Below are 18923 nucleotides of genomic sequence, written 5' to 3'. Positions count from 1 at the left end.
AGAATATAGCATGAGCTTAAAGTATGGCAACTTGGTATGAACTTTGAACTCTTATTCACTAAAGAAGTGATACCTTCTAGCCGATTGAGTTAGCCGCAGCAACTGTAAACGTGGGCTAGGAAAGGACGGACAACGTATCCAGTCTAACACACAACAACGATACTATAATGTATCCAGTTTACCACCAGAGACATTCTTCAGAGGACAAGGAAGATCTCTGTTGAGGAACACGGCCTTCCATCTACGACCAATCTATTGAAGCCGCAGCTCAGAGTAAATATTCCTTGCATTTTTTTTTCTCCAAATGGGTAGTTATTTAGAATGCATAAGATTCTCTATTTACGATAACATAGCTTCTCCCTTTGTTACTCAGTCTTCCCGCTCTTTCATTCAAAACCCAAAACCCTTTCTTTGCGTAACCAGCCGTCATATCTGTTCCGTCCGCTAGGGACGTTTTTCTTTATGACATAATTTATAATCAATGTATGATACATTCTCTGTATATGTAATTCTGTGGGATTATTTAGTAAATAAATAATTAAACCAAATTTTGTATTGCTGATTCAACAGGGTTAGCCAGGGTTTGTGAAGATAACCAAGAATTTACAACTTTCAGATGAGACTGAATAAGGTGACGATAAATAATTGACTGCTACTGATGTAAAAGACTACCAGGTCTTTAAGAGTTTATTTGGAAGATAACAGCTCTATAAACATTATTTCGTGGTGCCCCGACTTTCAAGTTATTTACATTTACATGATTAGTTTAATAAGGTAATATTAATTACAGAGAAATTATTTTATAGAATACCATGACATATCACTTAATCCGGCATAGCCAAAGACACGACAACGGTTAGCTATTATGTGACAATTAGGTCAAAAACTCTATTTTATTTTTTTGGTGTAGATGGCCAAGGAAGTTGCACAGAACTTCCCCAACATCCCCTCCCAAATTGATGTGGAACCTTCAAAAACACATGGAGCAACTGCGAAAAGAAAGGGCTGAGGATATACTAAAAATGTCTGGTATGTAAATGCCATTTAATTCAAAGTAAATGTAAAATCTTTATTTGTATGTGGTTGTATGGGACAGCCATATGTTCAGTTCATGCCTATGATTTCAGAGTTAAACAAAGCCAATAACAGCTTCATGTGTGCCACTGATAAATAACCTTGATGTAGCCCAAAGACTGACTGGGTTAGTAACTTTATTTATCATGTTTATAATCTTTTGAGAACAGTGACGCCATGTAAGACAATTTATGATATAACACAATGGATGGCTAATTCGTCATTCGTCATACTGCATTGATATTTGATATTATTTATAACGTATTACGCTTTGTTTTGTTTTGATTGAATGTTTGGCATGCCAACGGTGATCCCATGTGCTGTGCCTAGGAATGAAGACTAAAGAGTTCAACGGAGTAAAGAACACAAACTGGAAGTGCAGTCTTTGTTGTTGAAAATGTATGCTATACCCCATACACACTGAAGAGGCTCTGAAATGTACATCAACCAGGGTTAATGTCTGCTATACCCCATCCACACTGAAGAGGCTCTGAAATGTACATCAACCAGGGTTAATGTCTGCTATACCCCATCCACACTGAAGAGGCTCTGAAATGTACATCAACCAGGGTTAATGTCTGCTATACCCCATCCACACTGAAGAGGCTCTGAAATGTACATCAACCAGGGTTAATGTATGCTATACCCCATCCACACTGAAGAGGCTCTGAAATGTACATCAACCAGGGTTAATGTCTGCTATACCCCATCCACACTGAAGAGGCTCTGAAATGTACATCAACCAGGGTTAATGTCTGCTATACCCCATCCACACTGAAGAGGCTCTGAAATGTACATCAACCAGGGTTAATGTCTGCTATACCCCATCCACACTGAAGAGGCTCTGAAATGTACATCAACCAGGGTTAATGTCTGCTATACCCCATCCACACTGAAGAGGCTCTGAAATGTACATCAACCAGGGATCAAGAGAAAGTTAACACTGTGAAATGTTTCATACTTACAGTGCCTTGCGAAAGTATTCGGCCCCCTTGAACTTTGCGACCCTTTGCCACATTTCAGGCTTCAAACATAAAGATATAAAAATGTATTTTTTTGTGAAGAATCAACAACAAGTGGGACACAATCATGAAGTGGAACGACATTTATTGGATATTTCAAACTATTTAACAAATCAAAAACTGAAAAATTGGGCGTGCAAAAGTATTCAGCCCCTTTACTTTCAGTGCAGCAAACTCTCTCCAGAAGTTCAGTGAGGATCTCTGAATGATCCAATGTTGACCTAAATTACTAATTATGATAAATACAATCGACCTGTGTGTAATCAAGTCTCCGTATAAATGCACCTGCACTGTGATAGTCTCAGAGAGACTATGTGAGATGAAAATGGAGGTGGGGGTAACCAGTGAAATTCATGTAAAACCATGTGAGATGAAAATGGACAAACTAAAGGGTGTGCAATGTGTGTCTATGCCATCGGGTTAGCTACAACCTGTTTTGAAAGTGTCAGGAGTAATGGTTAAAAAGTTATTGAAATTTGAAATGTTTGATTTGTCACGATGTTGATGGTCCCTAACTGCTGTTGGTGGATGTAAGGAAAACTACAGGCAAATATCCAACCTAAAACTGTCTTTACCTTGGTGCATATAAAAGTGTCCATTTGGGGGTCTGGTTGTGTTTCTGATTGGCTTAATGCACCACGGCTAATGACCTGTGGAGCTTCTCAAAGTAATGTTTTCTTCAACTCAAACAGCAAGCAAACAAAGTCTATTTTTACATCCATTGAAAATGACAACAGTTCCTCAATGCATTAGAAACACTTTCCAGCTATCTCCCTTCCCATAACCACTCAGTGTGAAAGGGAAAAATGTCATGCCCTGATGACAGGAGCTCAAGCAGTAGAACGTTTGAGGTGAGGTTACTCAGCTCCGGTGAGCTCCTGCCAAAGTCAAGCACTGCTTCGTATCCCTTGTGCAAATGGCAATGTTTTTATTTTTTGGCTCTATGCAGGCTATTTTTACATATTTGGCAAAGGTTTATAATTTTAACTTAGAATTGGATAAAAATGTTATTAAACACAATGCAATGATTTTGAGATATGAAGCCGTTATTATAAATGAAATTAAACTGTTTAATGAAAATGTGCATATAAAAACCATAACTGGCACGCAGATTGGTAGAAATGGTCAAATAACTTGTCATTCCACATGAGAAAGTTGGCCGACTCCACGTGTAGCCTACCAAAGGCAACTTCTGGAGAGTAACATCAGAATCTGTCAAAGCCAGAATGAGAACAGTTAAGGTTTTTTTCTTCTTTTTATCTATATCTCGTGGCGCACTCTCGATGCATTTGTCTTATTTCATCAAACCGTAAGCTTTAAGCATCAGACAAGCTCAAATGAATAAAGTTGATTTTATTCAAACACATAGGGTGTGTATATATACGGAAAAATACAAGTTTAAAAATGTTCAATAAATTGGTCGAAAGAACTTTCGGTTCAACAAGATATTTTTTTAGTCAGGGACAGCCATAGACTCATGTATATGTCCTTTCACTTATCTTTATCCAACCATTTATTGGCAGTTTATAGTGGTGATGGTCATGGTGCATACCAAGGTCACATTACATGTAGTTCTGTCCTTGAGCTGTTCTTGTCTAATGATGTTCTGTATTATGTTTTGTGTGGACCCCAGGAAGAGTAGCTGCTGCTTTTGCAAAATCTAATGGGGGATCCTAATAAAATACCAAATTTCATCTGAGACAATTCAGTATATTACAAGTGTGGCTGCCAATACAGAAACATCTCTATATAATGTGATACTGATGCCTAGAGTTTCAATGCGTGAGCACACTCCCCTCCCCCTCAAGATAACTACCAATAGTATTGCAATATCTACAAGGGTGGGAGTTGAGTATGTTTTAGTTACTTCAATGAAAAGTTCTAAAAGGTTGGTGATGATTTAAACGGGTCCCATAAGTGGGTGTATACCGGAGGTTTTTGGTACCATGTGTTTGGCATTAGGCCTCACACATTTAGGGTCCGTGGCCCTCACAGTCCACATCAAACAGACCCGCCCCGTTGACTTTTCCACATTTTGTTACGTTACAGCCTTATTCTAAAAATGTATTTAAAAATTTTTTTTACTCAATCTACACACACTACCCTATAATGACAAAGCAAAATAAAAAATGGAAATATCACATTTATGCAAGTATTCAGACCCTTTACTCAAAACTTTGTTGAAGCACTTTTGGCAACGATTACAGTCTTGAGTCTTCTTGGGTATGACAATACAAGCTTGGCACACCTGTAGTTTCTCTCATTCTTCTCTGCAGATCTTCTCACACTCTGTCAGGTTGGATCGGGAGCGTTGCTGCACAGCTATTTTCAGGTCTCTCCAGAGATGTTCGATAGGGTTCAAGTCCGGGCTCTCGCTGGGCCACTCAAGGACATTGAGACTTGTCCCAAAACCACTCCTGCGTTGTCTTGGCTGTGTACTTAGGGTCGTTGTATCTATACAGGTACAGGTACAAATGTATCTATATCCACAGTAAAACGAGTCCTATATCAACATAACCTGAAAGGCCGCTCAGCAAGGAAGAAGCCACTGCTTCAAAACCACCATAAAAAAGCCAGACTACGGTTTGCAACTGCACATGGGGACAAAATTCGTACTTTTTGGAGAAATGTTCTCTGGTCCTATGAAACAAAAATAGAACTGTTTGGCCATAATGACCATCGTTATGTTTGGAGGAAAAAGGGGAGGCTGGCAAGCCTAAGAACACCATCCCAACCGTGAAGCACGGGGGGTGGCATCATGTTGTGAGGGTGCTTTGCTGCAGGAGGGACTGGTGCACTTCACAAAATAGATGGCTTCATGAGGACGGAAAATTGTATGGATATATTGAAGCAACATCTCAGGACATCAGTCAGGAAGTTAAAGCTTGGTTGCAAATGGGTCTTCCAAATGGACAATGACCCCAAGCATACTTCCAAAGTTGTGGCAAAATGGCTTAAGGACAACAAAGTCAAGGTATTGGAGTAGCCATCACAAAGCCCTGACCTCAATCATATTTTGTTGTGTTACAAGGTGGGATTACATTTTTTTTCATCAACTAAGTGGAAGGATATTTGTTTTAAAAAACAATTGAACAAATAAAACACTTTATATATATATATATATATATATATATATATATATATATATATTGATTCCTTCTGGAAGTATTCATACACCTTCACTTATTCCACATTTTGCTAGAGCCTGAATTCAAAATGGATTAAATAGAGTTTCTCACCCATTTTTATTTTTATGAATTACAGAAATATCTCATTAACAAAAGTATTTACAACCCGAGTCAATACATGTTAGAATTACTTTGGCATCGATTACAGCTGTGAGTCTTTCTGGGTAAGTCTCTAAGAGCTTTGCACACCTGGATTGTACAATATCTGCACATTATTCATTTGAAAATTCTTCAAACTCTGTCAAGTTGGTTGTCGATCATTGTTAAAACGGCAATTTTAGATTACTATAGATTGTTTAGCCGATTTAAATCAAAACTGGAACATTCAATGTCATCTTGGTAAGCAACGTTGGTGTATATTTAGCCTTGTGTTTGAGTATTGTGCTGATGAAAGGTGAATTTGTCTCCCTGTCTCTGTTGGAAAGCAGACTGAACCAGACAGCACAACCTGTGACACAGTGTGAAGGATTACCTGTCCCTTGCCCTCTTGTCCTTTGCTATCCTCCCAACTATTTTTTTGTGTCCTCTCCTATTCTCTTCCTCTCTGAAATGGGACAGACACAGATATGTGCACCAGTGTTTAGTACCTTTTGAGCAACCCTGTTCAACGAATTAGGTTATGCAAAAACCATTTTTTTTAAAGCATTTTCTTCTTTGACATATGTATTTGCCAAGTGTCTACTGTCTAGAAGGGGGTCAACCTATGTTGCTGACTGGACCCCACGCTTAGCCGTTCCAACCTCTTCCTTCTTACAGTCGACTCCCAATCACAAGCCTGATGTGATACAGCCTCTTCTCTGCTGTTATGTTTGTGCATCACGTGTATCACATTTCTTCCTGTTTCGATTCCGACTTTAGACTATTCCCATCAGCGCGCATTATGTCAACTACTCTGGAGGTTGCCTTGTCTCTCAAACAGGAAGTGTCAGCAAGCCACATGCCAGCTTATTCTGAAGGTTCTACCTCGCACTATAGCCGTTTTACTATAGCTGTCTATTACAATAGATACGAAGCTCTATTAATAGACAACTATAGTAATTAACAACTACAACTACCTATAGGAAGGACATCAATGGATCTGAGTGGATACAATTTAATTTAACATTGAGCAACCATAAAAAAGTAATCCACTGCCCCGCCTAACATGGCCAACCAATTAAATAAAAAATGAATTAAAAAAACTATTATGTCACATGCTTGCTGGGGGTCCAACATCCAGCAAAGATGTTGAATTGAATAACCAACTTCCAACACATATTCGTCCTTAACATCAGGTGCCTTCTTGATCGAGTTGCAAAAATCTAGTTTTAACAAAAACACTAGTAAGAAAAAAAAGATATATATACTGTATATAATGCACACCAAGACAGTCAGCCTTTTATTCAGTCATTTGGTCAGAGAAAATACCTTACTAAAATGCATTTGTAAAACATACATTACTTCCTGAAAACAAGCAAAACAAGGATAGACAAGAAATTCAAAACACATACATTCTTGGCACACATCCAACTCTTAATTTATCTATTGTTATCATTTTTTATTATCAAAATACAATTCATCTTAATCTTGACTAAGAAATGATATTGAATAGATGGTATGTGGTATGTGTGTGTAATTATGCCCCTCGCCACTCCAGTTCCCAGAACACCTTATCAATCAAAGTTTCATTTTCCATCTTGCTGAACCACTTGCGGAAATGGCTAATCAACTGTAACAAAAAAGTACAGACATAAAAATACAGAACAAAAACTTGTTTTGTATTCAACGTGTAAGACAATATATTCATTTTGATTTATTCAGTATGTGATGGAGGAAAACATTTGACACTGTTCTTCTGTACGTATTTTTCTCTATATTCTCACTAACTACTGTTGCTCATTGCAGCTTTTTACAAAAATATTTTTCTTGCAATTATCCTGCTATGTGGTTGTTTTACCAATTCATTGTATGATGAATGTAATGTAATTGGAAGATGTGGGGATGAATGTAATGTGATTGGAGGATCTGGTGATGAATGTACTGTGATTGGAGGATGTTGTGATGACCTCACATTTTGCAGGACCTCTGTCCGTGTGCCGCTATCCTCACAGATGGAAGGTTCGCTGGAGGAACACGCCATAGTCATAGTTCGAACTCTCACCGTAGCACCTGGCAGAGAGAGGGGGGAAGAGAAAGGAAAGAGAGAGCGAGCGAGCGAGCGAGAGAGAGATCCATGTGAGTTAAGATGTAATGTAAGGGAGTGATGAAGAAAGGTCACCCACAACAAACATTGTCACCGATCATTATTAGATATGTAAGCAAGATATTTCAACAACATGTAAATATGTCTGATGTGGTGAGTAATTTACTTGTGGTCTGTGATGTTTGGACAGGCTGGCTTTCCTGGGTTCCCGCCTTCACTCGTACTTCGAAGGTGTAATTGGTCCCAGCATGCAACTCATGAAATGTATAGTTGGTTGTGTGCGTCTCGTACGTCTGCGTATCATTCCAGAATTCAGTTATGTATTTCACCAGGTACTTTATTTGTACACCTTGGGATGCCACGGGGGCTTTCCATGACAGGGTGACATGACTCTTATTGAAGAAATCGATTTGGGCTGATTGCGGTGGGAGAGGAACTAAGGGAAGGAGACAGGGAAGAACGATAAAAAGAGGAGTGACTTAAAATTAGAAGGGAAAATCATACATTTCAAAGTGCAAAACCTCTCAAAGGTCAAAAGCTTTTCAAATTCACATCAGCTGTTGCCCTTTGACACTGTACTGTACATTGTAAGAATACTATCGACTAGATGTCAACAATAAAAGTCTAAATGTCTTTCTTGTATTTTTATACTACTGCTATGTATCAATATTGATGGAATGTGTTCATCTATTTAAAGAGTGAAAGATTAACTAGTAACTCACGAGTGAAATTTGCAGTGGAAATTGGGTGACTCTTGAGATACCCATTCAGAGTGGTGACTGTCACTAAATATTCAGCTCCTGCCTTTAGGTTGGTGAATGAGAGTTGACTGTTAGTTGTATTCTCTGTTTCCACTTCCTCGTTAGAAGAGTTTAGCTTGAGCTGAACACTGAATGTCTCGTAGTTTCCCTGAGGAGGTGTCCAGTACACTGTGATGGTGTCCTCAGTAATGTCCAGCAGTAAGTTTGCAACTTCACCTGGAGCTATGGGGGAGAAAGGGAAAGAAGGATGAATGTGACACAAGGAAAATATATAAAAGTGACAAATTGAGAATATTAATGGTAGTGTGAAATGATTAGGCTATTGCTATAATAATATTCAGTTATTATACACCATTCACAAAAATACTATCCACCTTACCAATCAACCACCAATTAAATCCACTACCTAATCAACCACCCTCTCAATGAACTAATGCCTCATTATCGTCACTCCGGCGAGAAGTTTCCCCTAGGTACGGGTCTAGGATCAGCTTCGCCTCCCCAACCTTAACCATTAGTGGGGGAAATGCAAAACTGACCCCCGATCAGTGTGTCCAGGGGTAATTTCACCTTACACCATCAACATGTGTCCATACTCACTGGTGCGGCCAATCGCTTGGCTGGGTTCTCCCTCAACCGATCCGTCGGGCACCAGTGCCACAACGCTCAGCCAGATCTTGGCACCTGGCGACTGGTTCCCCACCGTCAGAGTCGTGTTTGTCAGATTCTTCCAGAATATGACAACCGTTCTATACTCAAAATAAACAATGGCCTTGTGTCAATCCTGTTCACATGCGTCCTTGTCATACACTGTAGTTCAGAGTCTGTTCTCTGTTCCATAAAGCAGGGTAATGGAGTGTGTTCTATACATTACATTTCTATGTGAATTTGCATGCCATTTTTACATGCATGTTCTGACTGTTCTCATGACGCAACAGTTGGGTCTGTTTATTTATGAAAGAATTAGCAGTAGAAAGTCAAATGGCAAAGCTGGGACCGAGAGACTGAAAAACAGCTTCTATCTCAAGGCCATCAGACTGTTAAACAGCCATAACTAAATCAGAGAGGCTGCTGCCTACATACACTTAAATAAATGGATCACTAGTCACTTTAATGTTTACATATCTTGCATTACTCATCTAATATATGTGTGTGTGTGTGTGTGTGTGTGTGTGTGTGTGTGTGTGTGTGTGTGTGTGTGTGTGTGTGTGTGTGTGTGTGTGTGTGTGTGTGTGTGTGTGTGTGTGTGTGTGTGTGTATATATATCACACACACACTGTATTTTATACCATCTATTGCATCTTGCCTATGCCGCTCTGTCATTGCTCATCAATTTATTTCTGAACTCAGCAAAAAATGAATCCAAGACCCTGACCTTCAAAGATTAATTAATTAATTCGTAAAAATCCAAATAACTTCACAGATCTTCATTGTAAAGGGTTTAAACTCTGTTTCCCATGCTTGTTCAATGAATCATAAACAATTAATGAACTTCTTGACGCTACCCATCCCGTTAGCGGGATCATTTTCTGAATAACATAGCGCCACAGTCAAATAATATTACTAAAAAATATTCATATTCATGAAATCACAAGTGCAATATTGCAAAACACAGCTGAGCCTTTTGTTAATCCACCTGTCGTCTCAGATTTTGAAATTATGCTTTACAGCAAAAGCAATCCAAGTGTTTGTGTATGTTTATCGATAGCATGACATAACATTATGTACACTAAGCATTAAGTATCTAGGTCACGAAAATCAGAAAAGCAATCAAATTAATCGTTTACCTTTGATGATCTTCGGATGTTTTCAATCACGAGACTCCCAGTTACACAACAAATGTTCCTTTTGTTCCATAAAGATTATTTTTATACCCAAAATACCTCTGTTTGTTTGTCGCGTTATGTTCAGAAATCCAAAGGAATGAGGTCACGACAACGCAGACGTATATTCCAAATAATATCCATAATGTCCACAGAAACATGTCAAACGTTTTTTATAATCAATCCTCAGGTTGTTTTTAAAATATAAATTCGATAATATATCAACCAGGTGTGTAGATTTTTCAATAACACCGGGAGAAACAATGTCCGCTTTACTCTGTAGCGCAAAACTCACTCTGAGAGCCCCCACCTATCCACTTACGCAATGTGATCTTTCACGCTCAGTTTTTTAAATAAAAGCCTGAAACTATATCTAGACTGTTGACACCTTAGAGAAGCCACAGAAAAAAAGGAATCTGGTTGATATCCCTTTAAATGGAGGATAGGCATGCATAGGAACAGAGAGGTTTCAAAATAAGAGACACTTCCTGATTGGATTTTCCTCAGGTTTTCACCTGCAATATCAGTTCTGTTATACTCACAGACAATATTTTTTTTACAGCTTTGGAAACTTTAGAGTGTTTTCTATCCTAATCTGACAATATATGCATATTCTTGTTTCTGGGGCTGAGAAATAGGCAGTTTAAAATGGGTACGTATTTTAGCCAAAATTGAAAATACTGCCCCCTACACGCATGAATGAACATGCACCTGGGGAACGGTCGTTAAGACACTAACAGCTTACAGACGGTAGGCAATTAAGGTCACAGTTATGAAAACTTAGGACACTAAAGAAGCCTTTCTACTGACTCTGAAAAACACCAAAAGAAAGATGTCCAGGGTCCCTGCTTATCTGTGTGAATGTGCCTTAGGCATACTGCAAGGAGGCATGAGGACTGGAGATGTGACCAGGGCAATAAATTTCAATATCCGTACTGGGAGACGCCTAAGACAGAGCTACAGGGAGACAGGATGGACAGCTGACCGTCCTCGCAGTGGCAGACCACGTGTAACAACACCTGCACAGGATCGGTACATCCGAACATCACACCTGCGGGACAGGTACAGGATGGCAACAACAACTGCCAGAGTTACATCAAGAACGCACTATGCCTCCATCAGTGCTCAGACTGTCCGCAATAGGCTGAGAGAGGCTGGACTCAGGTCTTGTAGGCCGGTTGTTAGGCAGGTCCTCATCAGAAATCACCGGCAACAACGTCGCCTATGGGCACAAACCCACCGTCACTGGACCAGACAGAACTGGCAAAATGTGCTCTTCACTGACAAGTTGCGGTTTTGTCTCACCAGGGGTGATGGGTCAGATTCACATTTATCGTCGAAGGAATGAGCGTTACACAGAGGCCTGTACTCTGGAGCGGGATTGATTTGGAGATGGCGGGTCCATTATGGTCTGGGGCGATGTGTCACAGCATCATTGGACTCAGCTTGTTGTAATATAATAATAATAATATGCCATTTAGCAGACGCTTTTATCCAAAGCGACTTACAGTCATGTGTGCATACATTCTACGTATGGGTGGTCCCGGGGATCGTTGTGCGCGTTAACGTGTTCAATGGACTGAGCTTGTTGCTGTGCGTTAGAGGGAAGACTTCCTCCTCCCTCATGTGGTACCCTTCCTTGCAGGCTCATCCTGACATGACACTCCAGTATGACAATGCCATCAGCCATACTGCTCGTTCTGTGCGTGATTTCCTGCATGACAGGAATGTCAGTGTTCTGCCAAGGTCAGTGAAGAGCCCCGGATCTCAATCCCATTGAGCACGTCTGGAACCTGTTGGATCGGAGGGTGAGGGCTAGGGCCATTCCCCCCAGAAATGTCCGGGAACTTGCAGGTGTCTTGGTGGAAGAGTGGGGTAACATCTCACAGCAAGAACTGGCAAATCTGTTACTTTTGATTTTGACCCCCCCCTTCTTCAGGGCCACATTATTCCATTTCTGTTAGTCACATTGTAGAAAAGGCCCATGGAGTTGGTGGAAGAATAATTTAATTCATGGCCACTTGCTCAGCTGGGCTAGGGCCGCTTTAATTACGTCAGGTGGAAATGTCCGACAGATCTCAACTCCATAAAAGGAGGAAACCGCCATGGCCTGATCTCGCTGCTTTCTCTTCCATAACTCTGTCTAATCCAGAAGTTCTGTGCATCCATGAATCTACACTACCCAGTAAATATACCACTTTATGGTTAAAGGACTTCCTGCCTCAGTCTCACCCATTCCTCTGTCACCTGACCACCTGTTCACCGTCAGTCATCCTACCTGTCCAGCTACTCAGATTCCACTAATCTTTCACCCGTCTGTGGAACTTGTTTAGTTTATGTCTCAGTTGTTGAATCTTGTTATGTTCATACAAATATTTACATGTGAAGTTTGCTGAAAATCAAACGCAGTCGGCGTTTCTTTTTTTGCAGAGTTTATGTACGTATTCTTATTCTATTCCTTTACTTAGAGTTGTGTGTATTAGGTAGTTGTTGTGGAATTTTTAGATGACATGTTATTTATTGCTGCACTGTCGGAACTAGAAGCACTAGAAGCATTTTGCTACACGCAATAACATCTGCTAACCATGTGCATGTGACCAATCATTTTATCTGTTTTTAGCTACGACTCGTTAACGTTCTATAGCGGCCAAAAATACTGGATACAGTTTCTATAGTCTCCTCATTCATTCATTTTATTTAGTTAGCCAGGATACTGCACCCAGTAACAATTGCCACTGTTTTCAAGGGAGTCCTGAGTTCCAGCCTACATACTTGATAACATGTCTATAGTAAACAACATGCTTGGTAACGTTCTATAGTAGCCCACATACTTGGTAACGTTTCTATAGCAGTGTACATACTTGGTAACGTTTCTATAGTAACCTACATACTTGGTAACATTTCTATAGCAGCCTATATACTTGATAACATTTCTATAGCAGCCTACATACTTGATGTTTCTATAGCAGCCTACATACTTGATGTTTCTATAGCAGCCTACATACTTGATGTTTCTATAGCAGCCTACATACTTGATGTTTCTATAGCAGCCTACATACTTGATGTTTCTATAGCAGCCTACATACTTGATGTTTCTATAGCAGCCTACATACTTGATGTTTCTATAGCAGCCTACATACTTGATGTTTCTATAGCAGCCTACATACTTGATGTTTCTATAGCAGCCTACATACTTGATGTTTCTATAGCAGCCTACATACTTGATGTTTCTATAGCAGCCTACATACTTGATGTTTCTATAGCAGCCTACATACTTGATGTTTCTATAGCAGCCTACATACTTGATGTTTCTATAGCAGCCTACATACTTGATGTTTCTATAGCAGCCTACATACTTGATGTTTCTATAGCAGCCTACATACTTGATGTTTCTATAGCAGCCTACATACTTGATGTTTCTATAGCAGCCGACATACCCGTTTTCTTCTCTCCAGGCGTGCGCTCTGTACCCAGAGGTGTTACCTGTCGGCCGTTCCCATTGGAATTCGACACTGTCATTAGTAAGAGCAGTCGGCTTTAAGTTTGACACCATTCCTGGTTCTGAAGGGGAAAGGAGAGATCAGTGTGTGTGAGCTGCACTGAACATTTTGATTTTATCCAACTAGGCAAGTCAGTTAAGAACAAATTCTTAACTCCAAATATAAATGTATAAAACTGACCTTTTCAAATCAAATTACATTAACTTTCTCAATGGAATGAAATTAAAATGGAATTTGAAACAGAATGTCTTATTATTTATAGTTTCCCCTATGGAAACGTTCCTCTAGGAAAACAAGTTAAACATTTGCATAGGAAAAACAACAACAGTGCTCTGACTCACTGGTGTAGGAGGGGATAGCCAGCCGATCTCCCTCGATGGACTTGTCCTCCACCTCGGCATTGACCTCAAACGTGTACAACCCTCCTGGTATCAGGCCTTTGACCAGGGCGCTCTCTGTGCGTGTGGTCATTTTCAGGTCGGGTTCACCCCTCACCTGAATGGTGTACAAGTCACGGTTGCCCTCAGGAGCGAACCAGGTCAGGAAGATGCTTGTTTCTGAGACATTGGCGACATTGAGTTTTTGGATCACGCCAGGCTCTGAGAGAGAATTCATGATCAGTAGTTAGCATAATCGTCATCATTGATATCGATGTCTTCATATTGTTACAGTAATATCATAATAAATATCTACCGGTACACAAATATATCTGTCTAGGATCTCTACAACTACTAGTATTAGAAGTAGTGGAACAGTAGCAACAACAGCAGCTGTAGTGGTCCTATTCAACATTAACATTTGCTACTGGTGGTATTCCCCATACTCACTGGTGTAGAAGGAGACGTTCTGTGGGTTGAGGTCTCTTCCACACTTAATGGGGAACACCTGGACTCTGTACTGGGTTCCGGCGGTGAGGTTAGAAAGGTCATAGGTCTGGTTCAGACTGCTGTGGTTTAGGGTCAGGTTGTAGTCAGTGGACTTGACCTCCATCCTGTATCCGCTGATGTCACCAGGCCCACGGGTCCAGCTCAGAGTCGCGCTGTGTAGTGTCTTGTTGGGCATGGTGGCATCACCGTAGAAACGGTCTACATACACAGGTGAGGTGCGGTTTTTGATTGGGATGGGTTGGGGTGAGGGGGAAAGAGAAAGAGGGGGGAAAGGGTGCAAGTCAAAGAAAACACATCAATATGTTTATCAGTAAGTTATGCACCCCAAACATCAACATCTCAGTCCACTTCAAGGGAACATCACAGTAAATCAGAAACATTCATATTATCTTTTTTAAACCACCCCCTACCTTCATAGCAGATATAAGGAAGAAGCTCTGAGCAGATTTTATCGAACCAAAGTCCAAAACTGAGCATGGCTATGCAAGGCTCCTCAATGTACAAGTCTGTCTCAGTTTCATTCGTCCCATTGTTCCCACTAGTCATATTGGTGCCATTGATGGCACCAGTAACTCCAGGAAAGAACGTTGATCCCGTCATGACAGACGTCATCTTTGTCACGGCTGGTGTCGTCGTTGACGATGCAGTCATGTTTACCTTTTCTGTGAAGTTCGTACCATGGTAGCTACTATTAACAGTAGTTACCGGGGGAACACTGGTAGAGTTGCTGTTATTGGTGCAGCAACACCCACAGTAATTGGGGGGGGTGGAATAGTAGTTGTTAAAGATGTTCACAGGATTCTTGGGCTTGGAGAGTATGGGGCGACCGGGGTACCAGTTCTGGAAGGCGAGGGGGTTTCCATTGGACCAGCGGGACCAGGGGAAGGAGCCGTTGTTCATGGTTTTGCGGAGGCCGATCCAGTAAGAAGAGGTCAGGTTCTGGGCAAGTTGCTGGATGTTTTCAGGGGTCAGGCTCACCATCTCCTTGTAGCACACCTAATAGGACAAGGATAATATCAGGTATATTGGGTCAGTACTGGTCCTAGAGGGCCACAATGTGTGCCAGCTTCTGTTCCAGTCCAGCAATAATATTTGATAACATCATCATCTAATCATTGTCCTCGATCGAGTCACTGGTTTAACCAGGCGTTTTAAAGCTAGGTTGCGGTTGACAAAAGCCTGCACACATTGGACACTGCTGTTTTACATTGCGTACAAGAAGTCTGTGTGTCCAGGAAAGGTGTCCCATGGGGACAATAAAGATGTTTCCATATTTTAGTGTTCTACCTGGCAGTGTAGCCTGGCCTGTTCCCAAGTGGAGGAGTTGGACTGGAAGAAGTACTGTCTCTCAGCTACACAACACACCACCAACACAGCTGGGAGGAGGGAACGAGGAAGAAATCTGAATATGATTTAGAGTTAACATTCATATACAGCTTCCAGTCATTTTCAGTTTCAGTATGATAATCAATGATCCTATTCAGCAAACTTTATAATGCAAGGCTAAAAGTCATGTTAAAATTTGACTGATTTTTAGCACCTGTGTATCATTCAGGGCCATACTCATAAAGCATATCAGAATATAAGTGCTGATATAGGATTAATTTAGCCTTTTAGATCATATTGATTATAATTACATGGACACGGGGGACCTGATCCTAGATCAGGGGCCATATCAAGTGTCTCAGTGTAGGAGTGCTGATCTAGGATCAGGTTCCCCCTGCTCATGTAATCGTGTTCATTGTGATCTAGAAGGCAAAACTGTTCCAAAATCAGCACTATTGATTCAAAAGGTAAGTAAACTGACACTGTTATTCCATGTCTACAACTGGGTGCCATTAGATTTGTTTGATGGGATGTCTTTGCATGAGTTTGCATATGAGGGAATGCTAGTCCAGGAAGTTTGGGATACATTTTTTCCAAACAGAATATCCATTGTAAATGTCACTTGAACATTTTTTATTAAAAAGAATGAAACAATTCTCACTCTTGCGCCTTTCTTTCTGCTTTAATAACCTGCCAAATACAATATCTGCTTTCCATGTTAGTTTTGCTTCCCTTGTTGGTAGAACTTACTTAATGATTGTTTGTTTTTTAGACCCTAAAAAGGTTCACCTTTCTGTAGACCTTTAATCAACACATGAAAAACAATACATTTGTGAAACGCAAGACTTGAGCTCACCCCATAATATCAGGTGTTGAATCCTGCCCATCCTTCGACTGGAACGATTCAGACTTCTTTGTTCTGGTTACCGTTTTAGATATTCTCACGGGAATACATTTAAATCAGACAAACAGCTGTTGAAATCCACTAAATGTATCCAAGATGAACTGAAGAGGTTCATCAATATCCCAAAACTTACCAAAAGGAGTGAGAACAAACCAACTGCGGACGCAGCATGTGATCTTAACACCTGTGCAGGCAACGTCTGGCTCTCATTTGAATATGGACACACGGACTGCATTCAGAATGAGGGGATGGAGGGAGAAGACTCACAGGGAGTGTCATTGGAGTATTCAGAGTATTATTGGAAAACATATTGACGTGAACAAGTTGAGTCCCCCTAACATGTCAAATTATATTTGATTCCTAGAGCATTTAATATCCCATGATTATCTGTATGACTTATTCAAAATTGTCCATGAATGGCTGCAAAAATACATAGCCTCATATAATTAATTTACAAAGACAAGTTGTCACATCAGATTTCAAATGTGATAACACTGGCAACATTGGGAAGTGGAGCTATAAAATAAGTGTGGGGAATAACAGTAGTGTTCTTGATGACAAGCACAGGAATGACCCTATATTGTTGCTCATTGTTAAGAATGACAATTGTTCCACTGATCAGACTAAATATAGCAAATATCCCGAAGATGACAAATCTGCCCCTACACACTAAACTAAATTATGTTTCTATTTATTATCCACCCATAAAATGGACACTTTTGGGTTCATAATCTGTTTGACGAAATTATTTTTCATAGTTCCAAATCAGGTCACTGTACCAAACGTCCCTGCTAAAACATACTCTGGGTCTGTCACAGACTAAATGCCAATCACCAAAAACATTTTTGCAAGTGTGGATTAAATATGCTGTCAAAAGGCTGCATTCTGCAATAGGGGCTGGAGTAACAGCAACCTAATTTTGTTGACAACATTGTTACATACGTTTTTTTTAACAGTTTTAAACTCAGCGATAAAGGTTCTAACGCCATTCATTTCCACTCTAATCTTGAGCGGTGTTTCTTTAAAACATGCATCCTATCCCCTTGATCCTTAACATAACTTCACAAATAATATTCTTCAATGTTCCGCATTTCAGCGTTGTAGCAAGACAGGGTAGATTTTCGCTCGTGATGTTCAATTGCAGTCGCAGATGCTCCGATTTCAAAACGATTTGGAGCACAGTTGAAAAGTTTATGCACTGACTATAATGGCCTAATTAGAAGAATAAAATCAGTACTTTTCAATGCGCGTTAGATAAGGTGTGCCGTGATTAGTGTTTCACGGCCTGAGAGTTGGCAAAAATGTCAAACAGAAACATAGACCTATTTTTGATATCCTGTCCACTTTTCCCCCCCGCAGTCTGTAGGCTACTGCGCATTTTCCATATTTGCGGGTTTGGGTCCAGTGCTGGCTTCAGATTTTCACTTTATCGCATAGTGAGTCGGGTGGTTGCGGATGGATCTTTAGCTACCGCAGGTGGGTGTGGGTGAACAAACAGCTCACCCGCGAATTACTAGTGCTCAGCCCATTTCTGTACTCCTTGTACACCCATGACTCCAACACCATTTAAGTTTGCTGACGATACGATAGTGGTGGGCCTTACCGCCGACGTAACTGCCTACAGGGAGGTGGTCAAGAGTCCTGGCAGAGAGGTGCGAGGAAAACAGCCTCGGTCTCAATGACAGTAAAACCAAGGAGTTGATGGTGGACTACAGGAAACGGGGTGAAGGGCTGCAGTGGAGAGGTTCAAAGGCTTCAAGTTCCTTGGTGTGCACGTCACAGATGACCGGGTAATGGTCCAGTCACACCACCACCGCGGTGTTGAAGGTAACAGCGCCCCTAAGACCTCAGGCGACTGAAGAAATTAAGCATGGGTTCTCAAGAAGTCCAACAGAATACAATTTAACGTTATTCCACTGCGTGACCAAGACACTACCCACTTTATATTTGTAAATACTAATAGTCCATTATTACCATGAATACTACCTCTTACTTCTATGATTTATTTATAACTTGACTGTTTGTCGTCATTAACTGATAATGTCCTGAACTGCTGAGGGAGCTCCCACAAGCATTTCACAGCACCTTTATACCTGCCGTAATCTGTATGTGACGTATAAAATGTGATTTGGAGCCAAAACCACTAATAGAGTTCTTGCCACAGGAGGCTGCTGAGGGGAGGACGGCTCATAATAAAAGTTGGAATAGAAGGAATGGTATCAAACACATAGAAACCATGTTTGCCGTTTGACACCA

The 18923-nt window shown here is 40.6% G+C and overlaps 1 protein-coding gene across 5 annotated transcripts; it reads right to left on the bottom strand.

The window, feature by feature from the left end:
* Window positions 1–6649: 6649 nt before the first annotated feature.
* On the bottom strand, window positions 6650–18684 carry LOC124014547 (receptor-type tyrosine-protein phosphatase eta-like). Of its 5 annotated transcripts, none has more exons than XM_046329672.1 (13): window positions 18171–18684; window positions 16801–16896; window positions 16620–16703; window positions 15725–15813; window positions 14848–15433; window positions 14378–14635; window positions 13892–14149; window positions 13488–13611; window positions 8828–8976; window positions 8189–8449; window positions 7633–7902; window positions 7335–7432; window positions 6650–6992 (listed from the first exon to the last, which is right to left on the bottom strand). In XM_046329672.1, exons 3-13 carry the CDS (start codon window positions 16648–16650, stop codon window positions 6900–6902), a joined length of 2217 nt encoding a protein of 738 aa, XP_046185628.1. In that variant the 5' UTR covers window positions 16651–16703; window positions 16801–16896; window positions 18171–18684; the 3' UTR covers window positions 6650–6899. The 5 variants fall into 5 exon arrangements, with proteins under 5 accessions (XP_046185628.1, XP_046185630.1, XP_046185627.1 ...); XM_046329674.1 differs by having other exon boundaries at window positions 18271–18684; XM_046329671.1 differs by having other exon boundaries at window positions 16801–18684.
* Between the last annotated feature and the right edge of the window lie 239 nt (window positions 18685–18923).

The sequence above is a fragment of the Oncorhynchus gorbuscha genome, linkage group LG25 (genome assembly GCF_021184085.1).
Source record: "Oncorhynchus gorbuscha isolate QuinsamMale2020 ecotype Even-year linkage group LG25, OgorEven_v1.0, whole genome shotgun sequence".
Taxonomy (NCBI): domain Eukaryota; kingdom Metazoa; phylum Chordata; class Actinopteri; order Salmoniformes; family Salmonidae; genus Oncorhynchus; species Oncorhynchus gorbuscha.
This window is presented reverse-complemented; position numbering and strand designations above follow the sequence as displayed.

Coding starts and splice junctions, on each gene's coding strand:
- LOC124014547 (XM_046329669.1), bottom strand. CDS start 16,650: ATGGGCAGGATTCAACACCTGATATTATGGG. Junction 14,150..14,377: donor GAACGTCTCCTTCTACACCA/GTGAGTATGGGG, acceptor ATTCTCTCTCAG/AGCCTGGCGTGATCCAAAAA. Junction 13,612..13,891: donor GGCTATCCCCTCCTACACCA/GTGAGTCAGAGC, acceptor TTTCCCCTTCAG/AACCAGGAATGGTGTCAAAC.